The sequence below is a fragment of the Lonchura striata genome, chromosome 7 (genome assembly GCF_046129695.1).
Source record: "Lonchura striata isolate bLonStr1 chromosome 7, bLonStr1.mat, whole genome shotgun sequence".
Classification (NCBI taxonomy): domain Eukaryota; kingdom Metazoa; phylum Chordata; class Aves; order Passeriformes; family Estrildidae; genus Lonchura; species Lonchura striata.
In genome coordinates this window covers 12,570,921-12,595,765 of record NC_134609.1, presented here as the reverse complement: position 1 = coordinate 12,595,765, position 24,845 = coordinate 12,570,921, and the positions used below count along the sequence as shown (strand labels likewise).

General features: G+C 43.1%; 2 protein-coding genes across 6 annotated transcripts in view; one reads left to right on the top strand and one right to left on the bottom strand.

Moving 5' to 3' along the window:
* SYNPO2L (synaptopodin 2 like) overlaps positions 1-16,865 on the bottom strand; it is a 38,005-nt gene extending 21,140 nt beyond the window's left edge. Inside the window, exons 1-2 of the mRNA XM_021548760.3 lie at positions 15,509-16,865; positions 2,063-2,214 (exon numbers count right to left, since the gene is read on the bottom strand). Coding sequence (XP_021404435.1) covers positions 2,063-2,214; positions 15,509-15,613 — 257 coding nt within the window. The 5' untranslated portion in view covers positions 15,614-16,865. The remainder of the gene's footprint in view (positions 1-2,062; positions 2,215-15,508) is intronic.
* A 1,426-nt stretch (positions 16,866-18,291) lies between these two features.
* Positions 18,292-24,845, top strand: part of SEC24C (SEC24 homolog C, COPII component) — a 38,703-nt gene continuing 32,149 nt past the window's right edge. For all 5 annotated transcript variants that reach the window (XM_021548788.2, XM_021548802.2, XM_021548796.2 and 2 more), the window contains exon 1: positions 18,292-18,395. The gene's annotated coding sequence lies outside the window, so the exon portion shown is untranslated. The remainder of the gene's footprint in view (positions 18,396-24,845) is intronic.

The following is a 24,845-nucleotide window of genomic DNA, read 5'->3' as shown; positions in this document are numbered from 1 at the left end:
GCTCCTGCAGCTGAGACTGTGTTAGATCTGCAGATCCTGGCACCCCCAAACTGCTTTAGTTCAGACTGAGCTCCCAAGAAGTCCGTGCTATTTGTTTGCTCTGACCGCTACACGAGTAAATAGCAAATAGGATATAAAGGCCCAAGTGGTTTTTGGGGATAGGACTATGGTATCTGGTGGTAGGAGACCACACTAATATTTAGCCTGCTCACTGTGGGACTGCTTCACAAACTAACTATCAGTACCTGGGTTTTGACAAACATATGCAGTCATGCTGGCCAGCCCAATCCATGGTGACATTTGCCTTTGGCTTAGATGTATCAAGTTCAAACCTCTAAGACATCTGGAAGGATGACTGGAATAGGTGCCAGGCAGACTGGGGCAGTCAGCCCTACTGCTGGCTTCCAGAGGGAAGAAGACTTGGCTGTGCTGACAGAAAAAGAGCCCATTCTATCTTCACTCTCCTCAAGAGTGACTCTGGACTTCCATGGCAGTTTGACTTCAGCCCACACAGAGAGAGCTGGGAACTTGTTCCTTCTCTTGTCAGATTCACCAGGGCTTATAAGATCTATAAAGGAGTCCTAAGTATTTGCCTTCTGAACATGCATACCATGAAGCCGGGCAGATAGCATTGCCTCTCTAAAGCTGTTCAACTCATGACTTGGATCCCAATTCTAAAATGTGAAAAAATTTTATTTATGTCAAATGCAAACTTTTGTGGAAGCTAAGGGTGGGAGAATTTCTCTGGCAGTTAATTTTTTTAATACTATTTGCCATTATGAAATCTCACTGGTGAGAAACCTCAACATTCCACAAGCAAAATGAAACAGTTCCTTCTCTTCTTGAAACACTTGATCAGGTAACTGAGAAGCATAACTGCTTGTAAGCCAGTTTCTCTTTTTCTGTACTGCCAGGTCAGTGTTTTTCCCTTCCTCTTTTTCTGAAATACACATACTCCAGAGTCATCCAGCTACCTCTCCTTTCTGAACAGGAATGATTGGTGTTTTCTCTGGGAATGTAAAGATGAAGTAGGAATGTGAAGATGAAGTAGGAATAGAAATGTGATGAAGAAAGCAACATTTGATGATTTCACCACTGCTCCAAATGAAGCCAACTGACTTCATTATTTCCAAACCATCCAGTGTTGGCTCCATCCAGAAGGATGCAAGAAGCCTGCCTTTGTCACTAGGTTAATTCAAAGTGTGCTGATCTTGACCGATTAAAATTTGCCCAGGCATCTGTTTGCTGAAGATAGGCTCCAATGGTGCAAGATAAGGCCTTGGCAATGGACCAGGAGCTATTCTGGACACCTTGTATAGAACTTATCCATCCCAACATCAGAAAGCACTTTCTCTGAAACCAAGGGAAAGTTCCTACATGCTCAGGCTTTCCTTCTCTGGGCACTGCCCACCTCTGCTCCTGCTTTACAGATGACAGCAACCAGTGTGGCTGTCCCTTCCCAATGCTCACAGTGCTCTCTCTGTCTTTTCAGGACTGTGAAAGATCACATCTCCCAGCTCCCTTCACCAGGCCTGATTTTCTGAAGGTGACTTCTGTTTAGACAGCAATGTGGACTGGGTAGGACCTCACACAGCTTTGCTGCCTTCACCTTTATAGGATTATTCATTTATAGCTTGGGCCACATCCAGCATGCACTGACGCACTGGGTTAACTTAGCACAGGGAGGACAAGGAACATTACTGGGACTGTTTTTTGTCCATAAATTTCAGCCTGATCTCCAGTATTGCCCTGAACTAGAGACTACCACAGATATTTCTTCCCACAATAAAAGGGGGTTAGCCACACACCTCTCATCTTTGTGGGAGTCAGTATGCAGACCGTTGGACTATGAGAGTCCACTGTAAGACAGGGCAAAACATTGAGATGTCAACATGTTAGCCAGGTTAGGACATGGGTAAGTCCTCCTAGTACACTTTGCAGTATGGTGAAAACAAAGGCCTCCTGCCTGCCTTGTTTCTGCTGGATGTGGGCAGCTGCTGTACTGGATGAAAGCACCCTACTGCCTGCACTGTCACAGCACTGGCACTTGGGAGCAGGTTACCTTTTCACACGGATGTTGAGCATGCCGTTGGAGGAATCGATGATCTGCATGGCATTAGCATGGGACAGGCCAGCACATGACTTCCCATTGATAGATACTAGAACATCATTTTCCCACAGGCCTCCACGGCACGCTTTGCTTCTCTTTCGAATCTGAAAAAGCAGGAGAGAGGATAAGGGTGAAGGGAAGAACAGCAGCTATTTAATTCAGTTGCTGGACCTTCTATTGCTCCATTCCTCACAGAATAAAATAAGGCCTAAGAATACTGTGCTGACAGAGTGGGGCTCTAATCCTCTTGGATGAGCCCTAGCTATGTGCCCTGGCTATGGCCTGATGAGCCCTGGGTATGCCTTTTGGTCTCTGTTAACTCTGTTAATTTAATCACTCTGCTGGGCATAGGCCTGACCTGATCACCAACCCTGTTCAAGTTCTTTACTGCAGATGAAAGACTCACGAATATCAACATGCTCTTTTCCTTTTGTTCCCTGTCTCCTAAGTTGGTTAGGGAGTCTATGTTTCAGAGAGGGAACAGACTATGCCTGCACATGTCTATGTGTCCTTCTGCATGCCTCTACTGTACTTCCTTGGAATGATCCCTGACTCATGCAGAGCCTCTGCAAGTATCATCCTCAGGGAAGCTGACATTGGGGAGAGGTGGTGGTTCCAAGGCATATTCTGGTGTTAAGCATTCCTGCTTCAATGGTTTTGGTCAGTGTATTTCTGGACATCTGCATCAGGCTATATGGTGTCCTGTTACACAAGTGTAAACTTGGAATAAATCTTTAGCCTTAGCAGGAGTTGTGCAAGATATGCATTGCTTTATCTGAGAAGGCAGTCAGAGTCACTGGTTCCAGGCAAGCTCCTAGATCTGACCTCTCATGGCCATCTTGCACCAAATGTTTACTCTCCCTTTCATTCCATCATCCATCAGTTAAACTTCTTACCAACTCAGCCTAGCCTTTCTGTCAGGGCAAGCAAGAAAGCAAACCCAAAGCAAATGCCCACTCAGCCAAAAACGACAGACCTCTCCCACATCGGCAAGCAATGGGGATAGTCTTGTAGGACATCTTGGCACCCATAATGTACTCATTTTTCACATAAAAGAATAGCCAGGTAAAATCACTGGGTCAGAGCAAGTCAGGAACAAATTAGTTTTACACTCTGTAGATTCTTCTGCAATATTTCTTCAGATCTTGCAGTTAAGTGAAAGAAAAATCAGTGCAGAACTGTTTAACAAAGGGCGAGTGAACAGACTGTGTCAGATCCCTGCAGAGAAGTAATACTCAACAGGGCACCTTTGCCCATATCTCACAGCCTTGCTGCTCAAGCCACCAGACTCATCTATACCTACTCATCTATAAAGCTACTTTGCCCACACTCCCATGGCAGCTTCAGGAAAGAGAAGTGAATGTGAGAGGATTGCTGCCCTGTCACTGTTCTTGCAGGAGCAGCAGGGGAGCAGGAGAGGAGAGAGATGGAGCCCTAAGGAAGTCCCATGGTTTGATTGGGTTTTTGTGGCCCAGGCCCCCTGCACCCATGGGGTGTGTGAGTGCCTTGGGCTTGACCCTGCTGGCCTGTGTTGAGCAGACAAGAGCAACACTCCTCCCAGGTCAGCCTGTCAGCAGGACTGAGAGGTGTTGGAGAAGAATATGGAAAGAGGAGGGCCATGCTTCAAGCTGTTTTTGTGTTCACTGGTACTTTATCACTCTGTACCCTTTCCAACTTGACCCCAAATCTTGCCTGCATGCTTAAAATAGGGACTGGCTCATCCCAGCTGCCACATCCATCAGCCTCTGTCATTTTAGTCCTTTATCTCCCTCCTTGTTAAAATAAGCCTGGAAGGAGCATGTGTAGGCCTGTAATGAACTACTGCTGAAGAACCACTGTTACAGTATAAATGCTGCTTCCTAATACTCCCTCCAGATGCAGCTGTTAACTGAGAAGGTAAAGAAGACACATTTTCCAGTGCTGCCTTCTGACACAGCAGCTAATGAAAAGAGTTAGAAAGTTGAAAAGAAATTAAAAGAAGGGTTTCCCAGTATTCCCCAAAAGGCCAACTGCTGCTCCATAGCCAAGTACTTGGTGCTTAGCACTGGATGGGAACATACTTGCTGAGTATCTCTCCCAGTTGTGAAGTGAGGGGATTGGGGGTTAAAGGCTGTCAGCAGGTGCTCAGAACATTCCTCACATGCCATGGTATTCCTCCCTGCTCACTGGAACCAAGGATGTAGGCTGGTGACAGCCAGAACAGCAACAGTAAACTTCCTGCAATTCTCTAGTACCTCAGTACTGCAAGTCTTTGCAGGCCACTGTTTGGGGTTCCCAGGCAGGAATTAGCAGGCTGTGGTCCCAACACTACCGATGCTGTTTCGGGTACCTTTATACCAGAGAAGACTGGTGGGATTCAAGCAGGCCATGTGGGCTGATAATCATGAGCAGGCAATGTTTTTTTTCCCATGGTTAGTGAGTATGTTGGGTCTGGCTTGGTCTGTGCTCAAATCTTACTGGACTGACAGAAAGCACATGCACTAAAGCAGCTATTGGTATTTCAGTGCTCTACAGTCCAGGAGAGACTTTTCCATGTCTTCATTCCTTTCTGGGAAAATAGGACCAGGTCTCTTCCAGTGCAGGAAGTGACCTGTAGAATCTGAAAACAGCATGTGTCTGGCTCAGTCTTCTACAGATTTATAAACCCTTCTTGGAAGTTTATGAATTTGCTTCCTGGCATCAGAGGGAAATGAACTATCTACAGCTTCATTGTTATGCCAAACCCCTACCCCACTGCATTTGCCAGGGAGGAAGGCAAAGGGGTTAAACAAAGAAGAGGATTGTGCAAAGAAGGGCAGGGCAGGACTTAATCCACAGCCAGGACAGCAGGGTGCAGTGTGCTGGAGGCTGCAGAGCCTCTGGACAGAGACCAACACAAGCCTGCCAGTTTTTATATGACTGCCAGCTCTGTGCCGTAGAGACTTTAATGACAACCTGTAACCTGCACATCTTGAGTACAGAGAGAGCAGCACTGAGCCTTTGAGGTCCCAGGCCAGGGTGGCTGCTCAGTCCAAAAGCCAGGCTCCCTGCCCATCCTGAAGGTCAGGCTGCCCTCAGGATCAGCCACTTGCTCCCTATGTCCAAAAGATGCCCTCTCCTGGGCACCCAGTGATCCACACGAAGTGTCACTAACAGGGAGCTTCTGCTTAAGCTGCAGAAATCTTGGAAGGTGTCACACAACAGCTTTTCTGAAGAGGTGGGAGAAGTTGGAAAAAGTAGTGTTTCTAAGAGAAAACATCTCTGCTTTCTGTGACACATACCTGAAGAGCTTTGTTGTGCAAATGGGAAGCAGCACTGACAGACTGACAAGTGGTCAGGGTTCGCTCCAGACCTGGCCCTGGGGGATTGCACTGTCTGACCTTCTAGCACATACTGGGAAGAATTGACCTCTTCTTTTGTGTGAGGAGTCCCACAAATTCTGTGAGTCTCTTGTAACTGACTGTGATAGACTTTCCATCCACTCCATGCTGCAGTAGACACACTTTCCCATGGCATACTCACATCAAGATATGTCCTGTTTAGATTTCAGATCGGTTTAAGAAATTCCCATTTCAGAGTCTTATGGATTTATGCTACTGGAAATACAAATCAGTGTGAAAAACTGGAACACATTTAATCAGAAAATTGTCCATCTCCCTGCCCTTTTGGCAGGAGATCTGTAGCAACAAAAGAGCTCTTGTCAGAGAGGTTTGGGTGTCTGCAGTACGTATGTACATGCACATACACATTTTCTTTCATTACTTTGCCTGCTTCCTCCCACTGATCATGTTCAATCAGAAGGGAAAGGACAGAGGCATATGAGACTAAAAAAAAAAAAAAAAAAAAAAAAAAAAAAAAAAAAGAGTAATGCAACAATTGAGGAGGAAAGGAATAAGAAAAGGTGTTGAAAGGAAGGTCAGTGCTAGGAGAGGCCAGGAAGGCCAGGGTTGAGATCAGGCTTTAACAGTACAGTACAGGTTTCCTTGTACAGCTCTGGGCAGACAAAAGGACATGCTGACTGTTGACGTGTCTTTCAGGAACAGAATGCAAGAGAGGAGAGGGTCAGATGCAACTTGGCAGCATCTGTCCTTCAGTAGGGACTATATTTAGATAGTGGTATGTGGGGGCTGAACACATGCTGGGATGCTAAGAATAGAATAATCCTGATAGTAACTCAGTGGCTTCACATCTTGCCTCAGTACAGACCAGGGAACCTGTCTTGAAACTTTGCAACTACTCTCCCTGCTGGCCAGTACAGCTTCTTTGTAATGAACTAGGCTGTGGGAAAATAGATGTGGTTTGTAGCGTAGGCTCATGTCATCCATTTCTCCCCTTGCCTTCCCAAGCCACTTCCCACTTCCTCTCACTGGGAGAGCTCAGCCTGTAAGGTAGGACGATAAAATTTATTATCAGTCTTCACCTAATCTCCTACAATTTTTCCAGCATAAACCTATTAGCCTCAGTCTAAGTCAGAGTTTCATACTGAATACAATTCATCTTCCCACCCAATGTCCTTCCACTCTCTGATCCACTCTCTCAATGATCCATCCCCTTCCCCCACAGAGCTATCCCCTTCCCCCAGAAGCTATAATGACATGGGGTCCAAAACTCTACACAACTTGGCAGTGTTTAAATTTCATTCCCAGCTTTCTGTGAAATGCAATCCTGTCACAGGGTTCTCATGGGGAGATAAGAAATTACTTTTTGTGGTATAAAGCATTACCAAAATGGAATGACTCAAGCAAGAGCCAACCAGCATGTGGGCTTGCTCCTCCTAGAACTTCCTGCTCAGCTGAACCACAAACAGAGCAGTTGGTAGATGCAAAAGCAGAAACAAACACCCTTCATCTCTTCTTCTTTCTGAAGATGTGTATTCATATAATTTTGGTTATTGGGCCAGTTTGATTTTCATCCAAGGCCAGGGTTTACTCTTTTTGTGTAAGGAAGGATACTCCTGTGACTAGAGCAAGGAGATGGCTAGCGAGGGTAGATGGCTAGAGTGGGATTCAGAAGACCTGGATGATTTTTTTGTGGGACCTCAGTGAAGACACTCAGACTTTGAGTAAAAGGCAGGAGCCTGGAAACCACGACATTTTCCAATAGTCTTTATCTCAGTTGCCTACCTGAACACAGAGATCCAGTGAGATATTTTTCCTATGCCTTATCTATTAAGTAGCAAATAACATCATATCCTCATGTCAATGCCATGTTTTTATTGGCAGCTATTTTACAGGAGAATATCTGTAATAATTATACTAAGCATTACAACTACACAGGAAGTTAGTTCCAGTAATTTCCTGATGAAACATCATATTCCTTCTTAAGAGATGACACCAGAAGATTTTCCTCTTGGTAAAGTAGGTCCAGTGTCCCTGCAGAGCTACTTCACAAGTCATCCATGGTGAAACTTAATTAGGGAGTCTTTATATAAAGGAAGAGGGAAGAGAACACATTTTGTGGGATGGACACAGCAAGGGAGAGTGGTGAAAAGATGTATCTTGGGTGGCAGGACAGACTTCTGGGCAAGGGGTTTAACAATGAGAGCCAGTAGTGGAAGAGGATGCTACTGCTGCTCAGTTGGTTAAATATATATCAGACTACTGTAAAATATGTTACTGCCTAGAGTGTACTGGTGCAGGAATGGAAGAACTAGTTCTTAGATGCACTAGATTTAATTCTGACTTGTACCAGGGGATACAAGCTGATAAAAATAAACACAAACAGTCAGGGATTGTTGGTTTTCCCTTACTAAAACAAAGTGCCTTAAAATGAGTTTTTTTTCTTGTGGTTATACAAGGGAGGGGAGAGAAAAATAACCACAAGCAATCCACTTCCTTTTCCTAAGCAAAAAATTCAGCACAAGTGTCATTGTGGGGAGCAAGTTTCTAGCCAGAGCAGGCCCCAGGTAGATAAAAAGAGGCATAATCTCCATAGCTATTTGTTACTTGATGATAGATTAGCTGAAAATTGATTGAAATGTAATATCAATGACAAAGAATAATGCCACATGTACTAGAATAGATACTAGAAGTACCTGATAAGCATTTTACCCTCAACAGAGTAAGCAGCAGGATATCAAGTGTTTTTTATATGAAGCAAGGATTTAGAAGGAACAGATATATTTGTCAAATATTTGTATCAGGACCCACATTTAGGAGCTGTGAGAAAAGCAACTAAATGTTCAGAAAAAAACATGCTTATACATGTCCCATGTAAGTCCTTTTTCTAGAAGCTCAGCCTGGGTCATGTGCCTGCTCATGTTTTAGGATCTAAACATAAGGGAATTGAAGCTCGTAAGCAAACCTAGCAAACAAAATGTCTTTTTACAGGTACAGGCACTGAACTGGGATGGAAGGAGGAAAAGATGCTTGAACACAGGGCAGAGTTATCCAGAGACATGGCTTTAGTCCTCCAGAACAAGGTGTTCCCAGCCTTTGCCCTGCATGCTGATACTGTGCTCTAAGGGGCTGTGAGCATTTGCAAGCCCTGAATAAAAACCCTTCTCAAAACAGAAGGCTGTTTTCAGCTGCTACTAATTGTTGAACAGCAACAGCCTTATGTATATTATGCCTCCACAGTATTTATGCTGAGAGAGGGCAAATTAGAAGACATACCTACTATTATTTTGATAGAATGAGGATCACTTTTGTTTGCAAAAAAATATTGAACACAGCATTCATAATATTGCAAGAATGGATTACTGCACCAAAAGACAGCACTCATTAACCCAAAGGCAGCCTCTCAGCAATAGTCTGAGGAGGATAAGCACCATTGTTCTGTGGCAGCAAGGACAGGATCAGTCACAAATATGGATTAAAGACGCACCCCATTCACCTGAAGGATCTAGGGCACTTAGGTACAGAGAGCTTCCTGTGTCTTGCAACATCTTTATAGTCATCTTGTAGGTATGAATGTACATCAAAAACCAGGCTCAGCCTCCACAGATGTATTCAGTAGTTCTAGCCAGTAACAGGCTGGATAATATCAGCAAATGAACCTGAGCTCTGGACTGCAACTACTGTGGTAAAATATTGAAATGATCCTTGGCACATCTTTGGCTGAGATTGGCTATTGCTGTCCAGAGCAATTCCCAAGCACAATTTGGGAGCTAGAACAGACCATTCCCATAGGCACTGCCTATGGGCATGTGGCCATTTTGTTTGGAAGAATAGAAAATATTAGTTGTTGGGCTTCATTACACTCTGTAGCAGCTGGCATAAGTGCCAGAGAATGGTCCCAGGTACATTTAATGCACCAAGTATAGATGGTGCATGTATGGTTTCACTGCAACTTCTCATCAAGAGATTCTTCCAGATCCTCGGAAAGTTCCACTGGTGCCACAGCATATGCTCCCTCACTAAGAGCCAAACATAGCACCTGCCTAGGTGCCAACAGGCCATAAAATATGTCCAGGAATACTCCCAAAGCAACTTGAGGCACTCCAAAACCAGCATTAGTGACTGCTACAGACTAGTAATGCTTTTGTAGGTGTGACAGTAAACATTTACAAAAACAGATAAAGAACAGGCTGCCCTCTGAAGAGGGGAGAGGAGGAGAAGATGCTCGCAAATCTGGAAGGCATCAGGCCTATTTGAGTTAGAGCTGGCACCTCCAGCAGGAATGATGTCACATGAGCATAGGAGAATGGCACACAGCAGCCAGGCTTTGTTGCAGGGAGCAGTGACATGGCACACAGGCAGCAAGGATATTTTACAGAGGAGACAGTAGAAACAGTGAATTATCAGCAGAGAACCATAAGGAAAAAGTGGGAATATGTGGGGAGGAGTTAAAAAGGAAGTTGTGATGAACTGCTCTTAAACAAAAAATAACATTTTTTTGCTTTAGAACCAGCATAATCCTGTGCTACTGATTCCCCTAACAATTCCCCTAATATTGCTGCAGAGTATTTGCACAGAACAGCCAACTGAAAGGAGTCTCTTGAGCTACCAGGGCCAATCCCCTGTAGTTTTCAGAGGCAATATTGTTTACCCCAGTTCATAAACTGACTTAAAAGATTTTCAATTCTTTTTCCAGATTGGAAAGTCATTGCTAAACCTCCCTTGTTATTTGTTCCATGCTGTCAATCCTGTCACCTATATTTGAATAGTGTTGCTGGTATTTGCTCAACATGTACTTGTAGATTGTAGTCACCTCTTTCGATATTTTACTAGGTAAAAGAAGTCTTCTGTCCTCCCCTCATTTTCTATGCCTGTGCTACTTTACATTTATTTGCCTTAAAAGGGGCTGATTCTGTAAGTATAGTATTTCCAGTGAGTTCCCCTTTGTGCATTAGACAGTAATATCAATGCCTTCCTATCTCTGTGAGACATGTCTACCTGAGGCTCGTTTGTTTATGTTTGCCTTTTTTTTTTCAGATATTCATAATTTTGCTGGCTTATTATTGGTGATGCACTAGTATGCCCAGGTCCTTTGCCTCTGCTATTAGTACCAGCTGTAAAGACAGCTTCCTCTATTTTGTCAGTATTATTTGTACTTGTGCTGGGGGTAGAAGTGCCTTCCTTGCTTTTTATAGAAAGTAACCATGTTTGCCCCTCATTGAACAAATCTTGTTTTGCAGCAGGATCCCTAAAGGCAGGTTTTCATGTACTTGCATTATCCTAAAACTGTCTTGTTCATCTTCATAAAAATTATTTCCATAATATAATTTCATGTTAGGTTTCTACTTTGGTTGATTAGTGGCATTAGAGCTTGCAACTTTTCTCAGATTAGCTATTTTTAATTTTGTTTCAAAAGCATTTGATGCACATATCCTTACTGCAAAGAATTCCTCCAGGAACCTGATAGTATTGTTCTCTCTTACTCTCTTTACAGAATAGGTTAACTTTCTCATCAGTAACAGCTACATGTGAGGACCATGTACTATCACTCAGCCTTTCTAAAATAAAAATCTTGCCATCTATGGATCCTTTTTGTTTCTTGTGTTTATGTTTGTTCTCCATCTTTCCTAAAGACTGTTTCTGGTCAAAGATTTTTTGTCTTATGTTGTCATTTGCACTACAGCTACTGAGCTAGACCAAATCAGCTTTATTTTGTTTAGGGTAAACTCCCACTAGAGTTTATCTTCTTCATTAGGTAAAAGATTCACTAGGAATCACAGTAAGCCAATATGAATCCAGAGTAGTTCAACTGGTTTCACTTAGAAATACACTGCTGTAAACTAAGAACAAAATTGAGATTATCTTTTGCTTTTTGTGTTCTTTAGTCTTTATCTCCCTCTTTATTTGTTTATCTAGTTCTCAGTATTCCTATCCTTTCTAATTTCTGCAGAATGATTCATGTTCTCTGCTGATGTTTGATTGTGCTGATGAGCATATCAATGTCTGCTTTTCTTTCAGCTTACTCATTAGAGCATGATACTTTAATACAACCCTCACTAAAAAATCATCTATTCTTTCTCACTGAAAGCTCCCCAGACACATGTTTTCTTGTGTTTATTTTTTGGTCTTACTCTCTACTCTTATAGTATCTGTTTTTATGAGACAAATTATTAATGGTACACCTTTCAAATACACATCAGTACGGTAGCCTTCAGATTCACATTAGGAAATTTTAGCACCTGGACACTGCAAATTATTGTTCTGGTGGAACAAGAGTCAGTATGTGCTCTTGTAGGCAAGTTTAAGATGAAAGGAATAGGCATTTGCAGTTACAGATCTGGAACCATATAATCAGTTGGTGTTAATGCTAGCATTTCAATCTTTCTTGTGTTACTTAAATTGTGCTTTTTCCTCTGTATCCACTGGGCACTGCTGGAAGAAGCAATGTTCTGATCCCAAGGCTGGTTTGGCTCCCTAAGTTTACTTGAACACAGAATTAGTTATCATAGAATCATAAAATGGTTGGAAAGCATCTTAAAGATCATCCTGTTCCAATCCCCCCTTGCCACAGGCAGGACACCTTCCACTAGACCAGACTGCTCAGAGATCCATTCAACCTGGCCTTGAACACTTCCAGGGATGGGGCACCCACAACTTCTCTGGGCAACCTGTTCCAGTGACTCACTACATCTGATCTAAATCTCTCAATTTAAGATAATTCCCCTTTATCCTATCACTATCTATCCATCTAAAACATATCTCTCCCTCTTTTGTATAAATTTCCTTCAAGTACTGGAAGGCCACAATGAAGTCTCCCCAGAGCCTTTTCCAGGCTGAACAACCCCAACTCTCTCAGACTGTCTTCATAGGTGCTCCATCCCTTGGATCATCTAGATCCTAGGAAGTCCACATCTTTCCTGCACTGAGGACCCCAGAGGTTTATGCAGTGCTCCAAGTGGGCAGAGGGGCAGAATAACCTCTCTCCACCTCCTCTTTGGGTGCAGCTCAGGATGCCGTTGGCCTTCTGGGCTGTCAGGGCACACTGCGGGCTCATGCCCAGTTATATCTGACCCAAGAGACTGTCCACAAGGATGTAATTCCAGGTGTGTAATTTCAGGTGTAATTCCTGCCTTTCTCCAGGTGTGTCCCTGAACACATAACCCACAGGGACTTATTGAAAGCTGCTTTTCTACTCCTTTGTGGCAACTGACTGAGGCTTAGCATTGATCCCTTGCTTGGAGAAACAGTTGAAACTACAGCTATGCATCCTTTTAGTCTGTAGAAAAATGGGTTCACACCCCACTTCCAACATGTTCATGTACTTTATTTTGTTACACTCAGTTGAATACTTTGCACTAGAAAATAGTTTCAAATGCTAATATTCGCTGTACCTTTCGAATTAATTGCAATTTGAAAGAAGCCAGTAATTTAAGCCATCCTTGTGAACACCTTATGAGAGAACAACCAATTAGAGGCCCCATGGGAAGGGAAGGGAAAGGAAGGGAAGGGAAGGGAAGGGAAGGGAAGGGAAGGGAAGGGAAGGGAAGGGAAGGGAAGGGAAGGGAAGGGAAGAGGAATCATGCAGCCCACCCAAAGAATTTTCAGGAAAACAAAACAAAAAAGAAAGATACCAAGAACAGCAATCAGTGATTAATTTTATCATAATATCCGTAAAGAGAAACAATAAAAAGATAATGGTGGTGTAAACTTAGAAAATATAAAGGCAAATAGACTATGAACTGTGTACACTGGTCATGTAAGATGAGGAATTGTGAAGAGCTTTGTAATACAAGAGTGACTCAAGAAGGAAATCCCACTCAGCACAACATTTAATCTTTGGAATGTGTGGTTGCTTGGTGTTATCAAATCTTCATTAGGAAATTACATAAGATTTAGACAGGTAAGGTACAAGTTGCTCAGAAACAATTTTCTGTTTATCTATAGGGTAAACCACTAGGAATACTTCCCAGGGCATGCTGATAACTACCTGAGGGGAAAGGATTTCCCTCCACATTGCATTACACAAAAATTAGATGCATTGTGAAACTTACAACTTCCTCTGAAATACTTGCAGGAAACACAAAGGAATCAGGAAGTAGGACAAGGGGTGACTCTTAACCTAGTCAGGCTTGGCAAATCCAGCATCTCTGCCGAAGTACAATATGTATCATTTATATATAATGTATTTGCCATGCTTGATTAATTTCCCAAATTAACTTTTTATCAGTTATTCATCATTTGACTCAGCATTCAAAGGTAAGCATCTTTCCTTAGTGTTACTACTATGACTTTCCAGCCTAGAAGTTGAAATTTTCTAAAATGACTGCACTGGAATCTCTGAGACACAAATAGTATCCACTCAGTTATCTCCTGGCACCTATCAGCTATTCATGGCTGTATGTTCTATCACATGACAACTGGCATTTTATTATCTTCTAAGCAGGTTACATTCAGATATGATCTTCCTGAGTACCTGGTAAGGACCATCCAGTCTTTGGAGACTAATTGATATTGCCTTTAAGATAGTATATAGGATCATCGGATGCTATTAAATTCTGGGTGATAATAGACAAAAAAGATAATTATAAAATGAAAATCCTGCCTAAAGAATGAGGTATACTTTGAGCCTCAAATGGATTTGTATCAATAATATTCTCCATAATTATTTTTAATGCAATATCCAAGTATTGTAAAACTATATATATTTGTATTGCTAGACTTAAAGTACAGCACCCAGTTCTGGGTAAGAGCTGCTTCTAGCTAATACCTTCCTGCAAGTGCTACTAATCCTTGAGCAATATTCCATTCACCTTAAGGTGCAACTTAGCCTGGGTAATGCCTAGTTCTTGCTGCTGTTCAATCCTGATTAATCTTTATACAAGCTCCTCCCTCTCCAGTCCCAGTTTCTTATTTACTGAGGGAAAAACAAGAGTCAGAATAATCTTAGACCATGCAGAGTTAATGTAGCCCCTGAAAATTCCATTTTCCTAAGAACCACTGATGCCAGACACCTGTTTAAAGGATATTGATTTTTCCTTTTTAAACTGAATCTCTATGAGTTTGTGCAGAAATTTTTTTTCTTGAGAAAAATTGTCTTTCTCTACATAAGAAATAATTGTCTCAAGGCCAAGTTATGGTATTCCAAACAATTTGACAGAAATTACAGAAAAGTACTACGTGATCTGGGGTGAGCCAAGTGACAGAGAACATTTAATTTCAAAATTCTATCAGAGGCATGGTCTGCTTAAGGAAACAGAAGGAGCTGGGCAGAGCATTTTTTCATTTTCGCTGCTGGGTGCTTTCCAGTGAGATATCCCAAGATATCATTGTGTCGAGGCTAATGCAGCTGTCTTGAGCTTAATAAAGAGGACCTTTTTTTCCCCCCTAGTTTTCAATCTATTCAGTAGTCTTTCTGAAAAGAAAACAGTAACAGCTGTTTATCAAAAGTAGTGCAACACAAGGTTCATGTTTATTCCATTGTTTAAATCTCACATCCAAAAAAATGTTTTTCTTTAATTCTTTTTAATTAAACCACTATTTGCTACTTAAAGCATCACAAATACTCACTTCAGACAGTATTGAAAAACTTTCACCAACAGAAGAGGCACTAAGAAATGTACATCTATTTTGAAAGCTGGAATATAGTAATGAAATGTTAGGGACAGTTGAATTAAAAATATGGCCTTTACTGCTTCAATTTATTTTTTATTTAGTTGAATATCTTAAATGCGTATTGAAGTTTCCATATCTGAACCCTTTTCCCTGCACTGTCACTATGGTTATAGCTCTGCTGACAACACAGGAAAGTTGTACAGCCTACAAAGTGTCTGAGCTGTACAGTCCTGCACTGAAGCAGATCCTCACCTGACACTCGTCTCTACCTCAACAGCACCTATTCCAGGACCCGCAGCCCACCTCACACCCTGCTTGAGCACACCACCCAAGTTTTCCTTTTAAGAACTGTTGCCATGGCAAGGAGTTCCTGTATTCCTTAACAGCAGTGAAAGATGCCCAACTCAGTAGGGATAGCTTAGTTAAGCAGAACAACTTTGCTCTCACAGTTTGCACCTCAAGGTCCTACCTTTGACACTTGAAGGGGTCTTTTCTGCTCTGAACCCCCTTGCAGGCGGAAACCCCAGGGGGCACCTCCAGACAGAGTGATGAGCATTTCTTCTTCAGCTCCCATGATTTCTGTGCTTTAGATATTTTGTCTTCACAACTTCAGTACAACTTCAGACTCCAGTTCTTAACAGGCAGAATCTTCTATTCCCATATTCACACCACCACTCTCCAGTCCTCACAAGGCCCTCTGCTCACTTTCTCCTTGAAGTTCACACACATACATACACACACACACACACACACACACACACACACAGAGTTGAGACTGTCAAGCCTAGCCTTCACTGCTCTTCTGGACTCTCAGCTGCTGCTCTGCCTATGATTAGACATTTGATTCTGCCCTTGGTAAGGGGCCAGAGTTGTCCTACACACGTGTCATGTCAATCTCACCCTCTGTACCCCCCCGCATACATGATGGATCCCTCACCGGAACGTGGCTGAAAATAGCACACCTCCTGTCTCTCCAGAGCTTTGTCTGACACTCTTAAAGCTGGAAGCATTTCAACTAAAAACTTATTTCCACTTTGCATTCTACATGCAAATTTTACAGTCCCTCAGTACTCGGGATCCGTTAGTTTGAGTTTCAGGCAAGGACATGTCACAGGCACAAACTTGTACAAATCAGGTGACAGCACCTGACCCTATGAATTGAACAAAACCAGCTTGCAATTAACATGCTCCCCACTTCTATTTTCTCCATGTAGCTAGTGTGTTAGTACACAGCAGCACTATGTGCCTGCCCTGAAAGCCACAGGCTTTCAGACTATAGATATACTGTGCTTCCTCTGCAGCGTGCTGCTCCCCAACATCCTCTACAGCCACTCGTAACACTAGACACTGGGACCAGAATAGCTGGGATTAGCTATACACACAGGATTCACACAGTTCTCTGCAGGGGCACTGCTTACATGGAATCACTGGCCAAGAGAGCTCAACCAGGTCATAGAATCAGAGAATAGTTTGGGTTGGAAGGAACTTTTAAGGATCATCTAACCCAATCTACCTGCAATGAGCAGGAGCATTTTCAACTGTATCAGATTGCTCAGAGCCCTGTACAGTATGACCTTGAGTGTTTCCAGGGATGCGGCATCTGCCACCACACTGGGCAACCTGCTAAAGTGCTTCATCAGCCTGGTAGCAGAAATTTTTTTTCCTTATATCTAGTCTAAATCTACCCTCTTTTCATGTAAAACCCTTACCCCTTGTCTTGTAACTATAAGCCCTACTAAAATGTCTGTCTCCAGCTTTTCTAAGAGCCTTTTATAAGTATTGAAAGATCACAATAAGGTCGCCTCAAAACCTTCTTCAGACTGAACAACCCCAACTCTCTCAGTCTTTCTTAGTAAGAGAAGCCTTCATCCCTCTGATCATTTTCTTGGCCTCTCTCTGGATGTCCTCCAATGGGTTAATGTCTTTGCTGTGCTGAGGACCTCAGAGCTGGACACAGGTCTCTGGATGGGGTCTCACTAGAGTGGAGCAGTCTTTCAGTGGTTTTTCTTTAGACAGATACAAGTTCCTAGCCATCCCAAGCCAGGGAGTTCTAAAATAATTAAAGTCCATGTTTACCCTTTTCTACAAGGCATAAAACGTAATTTTCTGCTCAGGTCTTGAGGACAAGCTTACCCTTAAATCTTCCTTATTCTGCATGTGCTTAGGTCTCAGTGACTAATATCCTTATACTGTAACATCCAAAGGATGTACTTTTGCTGGGATGCCATTGTTTGGCTGACTTCATTGCCAGTACTATAGCACCACTCATCTGGTGCCATTGCATACTGGTGGTGGGCACAAACCAACACAATCACAGAATCATCAAGGTTGGAAGAGACCTTTGATATCACCAAGCCCAACCATTCACCCAGCACTACCACTGTCACCCCTAAACCACATCACCCAGCACCACATCCTGCTGCCTCTTAAAACACCTCTGGGGTGGTGACTCCACCACAATCCTGGGCAATCTATTCCAATGCCTGACCACCCTAACAGTGCAAACGTTTGTAATATCTAATCTGAGTCTCCCCTGTCTCAGCTTTAGACCATTTCCTCTTGTCCTCTCTGTAGCCACAGAAGAGAGCAGTCCCCACTTCACAGCAATCTCCTTTCAGGCAGTTGTAAAGGGCGATGACATCCTCCACGAGCATCCTCTTCTCGAGACAAAATCCCAGGTCCCTCATCCATTCCTGTAAGACAAGTTTTCTAGACCTTTTCTAACCTTGTTACCCTTCTCTGGACATGCCCTTTCTGAAGTGAGGGAGCCACTAGGCCCTACTGAATGCAGTACTTGAAGGGTGGCCCCACCAGTGCCGAGTACGGGGGGACGATCGCTCCACTCTTGTTAGCGGAGAGTGAACAACTCTGCACCTTGGTGCGGAACTGGCCCTGGTTGCTCCCCTGCCGCGGTCTTTCACAGGCCGCTGGTGGGACAGGCGGCCAAGGCCCGCGGTCAGTGGCGGCCGCGGCTCAGCAGCGCCCGGCCGAGCCCGGCTCACGCCTCAGCTGCCCGTGCGGGCGGCGCCGGTTCGGGCTGCGCGAGAAGCAGCCCCGCAGCTCGGCCCCGCAGCCCTGCCCCGCAGCTCGGCCCCGCAGCCCTGCCCCGCAGCTCAGCCACGCAGCCCTGCTCCACAGCTCAGCTCCGCAGCCCGGCCCCGCAGCCCTGCCCCGCAGCCGCCTCCCGCCCCGGCCGGGACGTCATTGGCCGGGGCCTCCCGGCGCCTGCGCCGCATCCGGGCCCCGGCGGGCGGAGCGCGGACGTGGCAGCGGCGGCGGGGAGCCGCGGGCGGGGAGCGGCGGGGCGGGAGCCGGAAGTGGGCCCGGCAGTGGGCCCGGCAGCGGCGGCAGCGGTGGTGAGTGAGGCCTGAGGGGCTCCGGGGGGCCGGGCCCACCGCGGGGCCGTGCGGTGCCCGCTGCGGCCGGGCGAGCCGGCGGGCGGCATTGAGCCCGGCACCGCGCCCGGGGCCCGGAGCCGAGGCGGTGCCGCCGCTGCCGCTCCCTCCTCCGCCGAGGCCCGGTGGCGCCCGGTCGGGTGACGCGTCGGGCCCACCGTGCTGCGCGCCGCGGGAGGCTCTGCAGAGCCCCGGGGCTCCCCGGAACGCGTCCGGGCGGGAGCGTCCGCATCGCCCGCGGCCCGGCCGGTGCCGGCGGCCCGCGGGGCCGGCCCGGCTGTCGGCGGGGCCTGCACTTGCAGAGCCTGGGCTGCCCCGAGAGACCCGTCGGTGTCCCGGTGTGGTGCGGCGACACCCGGCGGCTGCGGGTCGGGCCGTCGCTCCGGCACCGAGAACCGAGTGCTTCTTTTTGGTCGGGGTGCGCCGCGAGTCAAGATACCCCTCTCTAATCTCCTGTAATCCGCCGGTCCTTCCCCTGGCGTTTGTGCTGTGCTGTTCAAGATTTCATTCATTCGAGCTTTGCAAAGGATGGGCATCCCTTGCAGAGATCTGGCGGCTGAGATTGGTTGGATTGGTAGTAAAACTTAGTGGTTGTGTGGCTGTGAAAAAAGGAAGGAGGGAAGTAAAGGAGATGGCATGATCGAAATGCAAGTGTAGTATTGAAAAGGTGGTTATGCAAGATGGGACTCTTGCTTTCCATGTAGATGGTGCTTTAAATGTGTTTTATTTTCTGTTGGAATTTGCTTTCACTCTTTCTGAGATATGCTTTTGATGGAGTACGGTGAACCTTAGTTTCCTTTAGGTTGGTTGTTTGTTTGTTTGTTTGTTTGTTTTGTTTGTTTGGTTTTTTTTTTGGGGTTTTTTTTTTTTTTTTTTTTTACTGTACTGATCTCTGAGAGGGACTGCAAAACCATCCAAACTGGGCCGTAGTTGAAGTTCTTTTTAAACTTACTGGCTAATGGATGTGGTTGCTGGGACATAAGAGAATTGCTTACACCAATGTCAGAAGTTATCCACAGGAATTAATGTCCTGCCAATTAATGCACTGTCATTGAAAATACAGATTTTTTTCTAGTTTGGTACTGGGTTGATTGTTAGCTATTAATGTGATAATTCCTTAAAAATATTTCTAGATGCATTTCTGTTAAAGGATTCTGTAGTCAGGTTTACCAAATGTTGTGAGGACTGTTGGACAGATATCAGTATCTGAGGCGTAACATACAAATTATTTTTTGTTGTTTTTACAAGCAGTATAAAATCACATCACTGAAATGGGAGATGACTACTGATTTTGTACTAAAGTCTTTCCTCTATATTAATGTGAAGTTTTCATGAGTAAATTTAGGTAACTCTGGCTTTAACATTGTATTTTTCTTTCCCACAACCTTCTCTTAGAGTAGGTGTTCCAGTTATAGGACAGACAGAAATGTACGTAGCCAAAAACTTCCAAGCTTTCCTCTTTAAAGGTGACTTACTTTCAATCACATACATACACTCTGTGAAAACATAAATATTTCTATCCATTTTCTTGTGGAGCAGGTTCTTGCTAATGGAACTACCCTTTCTGGCTTGAAGTTGTGCCATTCAGGATTCTTTTATTGTTGTAGACAGAGTATGAAGAGGACATCAATATAAAGAATATATAATTGCTTCTTAATATGCTATGACACTCACTCCAGATTTTAATTTAATGGCTGAAAGCTGACAGCTATTTAAAATATTATTTCTTTGATGAGTGGCTTGGTGCTTTTACTTCTTTGAATGTTGTTTCCTGCTGTGGTAGGATTATGTTATCTTCCTGTAACACTTATTATCAGAAGGAGGGTCAAAAATCAAAGGAAAAATTGATGGTTGGCTAAGGAAGGGCAAGGTACAGAGTCACTAACAGTAATCAACAACAAGGTCTCTGCAGAAGAGAGGTGGATGTTTCTTGTTCTTTATATTTGAAAAGATGTGTTAGGGATAAATTGTGAATATAGAGGTTGTTTTTATATGTTTAGCAAGATTAATTGTTAACACAGAACGCATTAAAAGACAGTATAAACTGGCAGTAGGTATTAGGAAAAACTAATTCTGACCTTTTTTTATTTCTTGCAAGAGATGGAAATTATGTAATTTGTATTTATGTAGAGGAAGTCAGAGCACAGAGGTGGCCAGTGTTACAATATATTAGTGTTATTTCCATTCTTCCTTTCTTCCTTCTGGCCTCTTCCCTAGAGTTGAAACTGCTCATGTAACTTTTTCTAATCCATTATTCTTGTGCAAGAGTCACAGAAATTATTCAGATTACTTCACTCATTGTAACATATGTCCACATGTATGTGGAGGTAGCTAGGAAACAGATCCTTCGCTATGGTTTTGTTGATGCTGTATTGTCAGTGACTCTTGCCTCCATGGGGTTGCTCTTTAGAAGCCATGCTCATAGCAGAGTGTTTTTCAAATCTTTTCCTTGAGTTTTATTACAGTGATAGAGATGTGAATCAGTCCCACCAGGAGACTTGAGTCAACAAAGTATAAAATGTTCTTGAAGTAGAAATCTGGTGGTGATGGCAGGGATTGGAAGTATTGGTACTTTTAAAGTTAGGTCAAGACTAAGCTGATTTTTTTTGTGTTCAGTTTTTAATCACTTTCACTCTTTTAACTTGTGTACTGTATTGTACCTTGCCCAGGATGGTGAATCAGCCTAACAAAACTGGGTTTAATGTGTCCTTCTTTAAAATAATATGGAAGTGATCACACCTTAGATTCGCATTGAAAACTGTGTCTTATACTTTTCTTGAACTGTTAAAACAAATGTTTCTGGCAGTATCTAAAAATGCGTAGATGAAGAAAATGTTACCTGTGGTGTAAGAAGTTAAGAATCTGCACAGGCAGGAAGAGAGAGTGACACATATTACAACCAGATTGGAGTGGATTCCAGTATTGCCATTTTGGTTGACTGGGACAAATGTGTGGGAGGCACTTGTTACAGTGGCCTGTGAGCTTACAGATTAGTTGGCAGTTTCTGACTTCTAGGACATTAGTTTCTTTTCTGGGATTTTCTACAGAAAAAAAAAACAAAAACAAAAACAAACAAACAAACAAAAAAACCCACCCAGTAATTTTTTTATATCTGAAAAGAACCAAGTGTTCCATGAGTGCTCATAGAAGATCTAGTCAAGCTGTCAGTGAAACAAAAGCAAGGACATTTCCCTTTCTGAAGTGTGTTGTTAGCTTCTGAGTCTAGGTCTTTGTAAGAATAACAAAACCTTGCTGCTTCCAGAAAGTTACAGAACAGAAACATTAAAAGTAGTGTAGGCAATACTCTGAATTACTGATGCTCTCCTTCTATTCCATCTTTTGGAAATAGTTTTGATTTTTGTGTTAAATTAGATATTTCTTTTGTAGCCATGTGGTTGACTTGGATTGAGTATATTTTTGTTGTTGTAGGTTTGGGGTTTTTTTTTTAAAGTATCAGTCTCCTCAGAAGTTGAAATAAACAGTTTTTTCTTTCCCTGGGACCAGTAAAAAAGGCAATAGCACTTTTCTGAAGGAAAGTAATTTTGCTGTATGCTTTTCCTTTAGAAAGTTAACAAGAACTTATGAGCTCAAGCTCTTCACTTTCAAAAGTGAGTTAACAGTGAATGCAGACTATAAAAAAATGATGAATATGAAGTTTTCAGTGATTTGGAAGATTTACTCATTGAAATGAGCTCATATGAATCACTAGTTTTTTTAAAAGCATGTAATAAAAACTTCACTGTGGTCTGATTTGTTTGGATATTAAGTAATCTTGAAGCTATTGTAAAAATTTAGATATTCAGCACCACCTACATTATTCCTGTGTATTTTCCTCCCATTGGTTCATTACTGATCCTCACTGGTTGTCTGTTTTGTACAACAGCCTTCTGGTCTAATTGTACCTTTTTAACTGTTGACCAAAACTTCATGGTCAGCTGCCTTTATACAGAGGAATAGAAAATGGTATAGAGTGGCTGCTTCCTGCTTTGCAGGAAAATTGTTGTTTATGGTAATGACCACTTGTCATAGGATTTTTTTTCTCTAGCATCAGTCCTGCTTATATGACCTTTGTGTATTGTAACTGGTGAGTAGTAATAAGGTGTTCGACACCATGTGTCAGTATTATGTTTGGCTCAGTTTTGGTAATGTGTTACTACATGCAAAGGAATAGCCTCAGTGTTTTTATCCAGTGAAATGTCCTGTTACGAACATTTCTCTCTATCTGGTATATGTATTATTTCTGTCATTCTCTATACTCCAGCCACCCTTTGTGTCATAAGACAAAGGATGAAATTCCCCCTTTCTCCATATCTCTTCAAGTGACCAGGTTCTAATTTACACAGAAATGTTTTTTGAGTGGAAACAAAATGAATGTTTGATACAAATAACTTGTACCAGGGAAGAGGGAAAACGAACTCATTCAGTGACAACTGTCTTCCACCTTCTCAGAGGCAAATACTCTTGGTCCTGCCTTATGGTATTTCACATCAGTGATGAGCAAGTATGCTGCAAGCCTTATGTTCAGAGCAAGCTGGGCACCAAAACAGTGAAGCAGCCTTGTCCACAGCTTCAACACTGGACTTGTTCTTAAGTCTCCCTCCTTGACGCTCTGCCAGTGTAGAGCAAGTGTCAGCTTGTGCTGTAGTGGAGGTTGATCGTGTGCTGGCTGGCACATGGGCTAGCTAAAGGTCCAAGGTGTATCCACCTTGCAGTTGGGACACTGAGTTAGAACCTCTTGTTTGTGTAGCTACTTTTTCCACAAATTTGTAGGAGATTATCTCAAAACTTTTTCTCTGTAAGCTATGCATTAAATCAGCTTACCTCTCAGTTTTGGTATTGTGGACAGAGCAACAAGCTACAGCTATCACCTGCTCAGGCAGGAAATACTGATATTCACATGAGGGGGGGAAGGCTGAAAAGGGAATAGTAAAAGATCATTACTGAGTAAACACAACAGTAAGTTAGTGCTTTAGAAAAACAGGACAAAAAGCACGAAAGATTCTGTTCTGCCCTGTAGTAATTCCTAGTTCGAACATTAGATCTGTTCGGGGATTTCTGTAGGTCTAACTTGTGAAAAGTGTCTTGGTGGTTATAGCTCAGGAGCTATGCTGTGCAATACAGCTACTCTGCAGCTCTTCCTGGAGGAGTGACCTGTTTGCAGGAGCAGTGACCAGGAGCCAGGTTTCTCATGTGCAATCCAATAAGGCAGGGGCAGGAAGAAGAGAACACAGCCCTCCTTCGCTGTCAGAAAGCCCTGCCCAGATGTTCCAGGATATGCAGGTAGAGGAGTCCTCTTGATGTGTTCTTCTTTGCCTGCAGTCCCACCTTTGCAGGAGGCACTCTCTTGCTTTACTCTTTGTCCAGAGCAGGAGGTGACTGAGGGTAGGTCTGTCATTCCAGTGTGGTCATGCTGATTGCCTACCTGGGCAGTAAGAGGTTAACCTTTCAGGGCACTTGGGAAGGGAGCTGGTCCCAAAGTCCAGACTTCCTGGCCACATGGCTGCTCAGGTTAGACTGTTTTGCAGAACTAAGTCAAAGGTAGTGTGGGAAACCAGAATTTTTAGAGATTACATGTTATAAACATGATAGTAAGAGAGTAAGCATGTTTAATACCACTGCAGGCTGATGAAAATTTGTCATGCTCTTCTAAGCTGTTGCAAATGACATGTTAGCTTTCAAGAGCAAATTACCTTTAAATATTTAAGAGCTCTTTTTCTAAACAAAAACCCTATCTTTGCTTTTATACAATTTGGAGAATAAAAATGTAAAACTTCATTTATTTCCTTTCATAAAAGTTTAAAATCTAATTTCAGAGTAAGTGTTAGTCATTTTAGGATTGAAATTCGTCATGTTTACTAGCTGTGGGAAGTTAAATGTAGTTTTTATGTTTTGTGCTAGCTTGTGCTGTTTTCTTTTGTAAATAATTAATGATATATGTATTTTCCCTTTACTAAATGTATGATTTCTTCATGTGGATGATTCTTACAGAGCTGTAGTTTTTCCAGTGGCTTTGCTGTACAACTGTGATGTCAATTGCTGAAATAATTCTTTGGCATCATATTTTTGGTAATTGGAAAAACCAACCTTAGCATTGTTTGGCATGTGCTAGTCAGAGTGTAGGCAGACCAACTTGTGGCTTTGATACCTGATTAAGCTACAGATTCCTAGTCAGGCTTTGCTGCTGATGGCTGTAGCACCTGTTTCCTCTGTGTTAAGATTTACTTGGTATCTTTAACACACAAGTTCATCATAGAGTTTGGAAAAAAATGTGAGGGAAACATTAGTTATTTAATTTATTTTTACTTTGCGTTTTAATATAAACTGATGTTTTTAATGAATAATTTAATTGCCCTAAAAATGTTTCTTTAGTGTTAGTGTAGGTAGTCTTAGCTGAAGAGGCTAACAGTGACA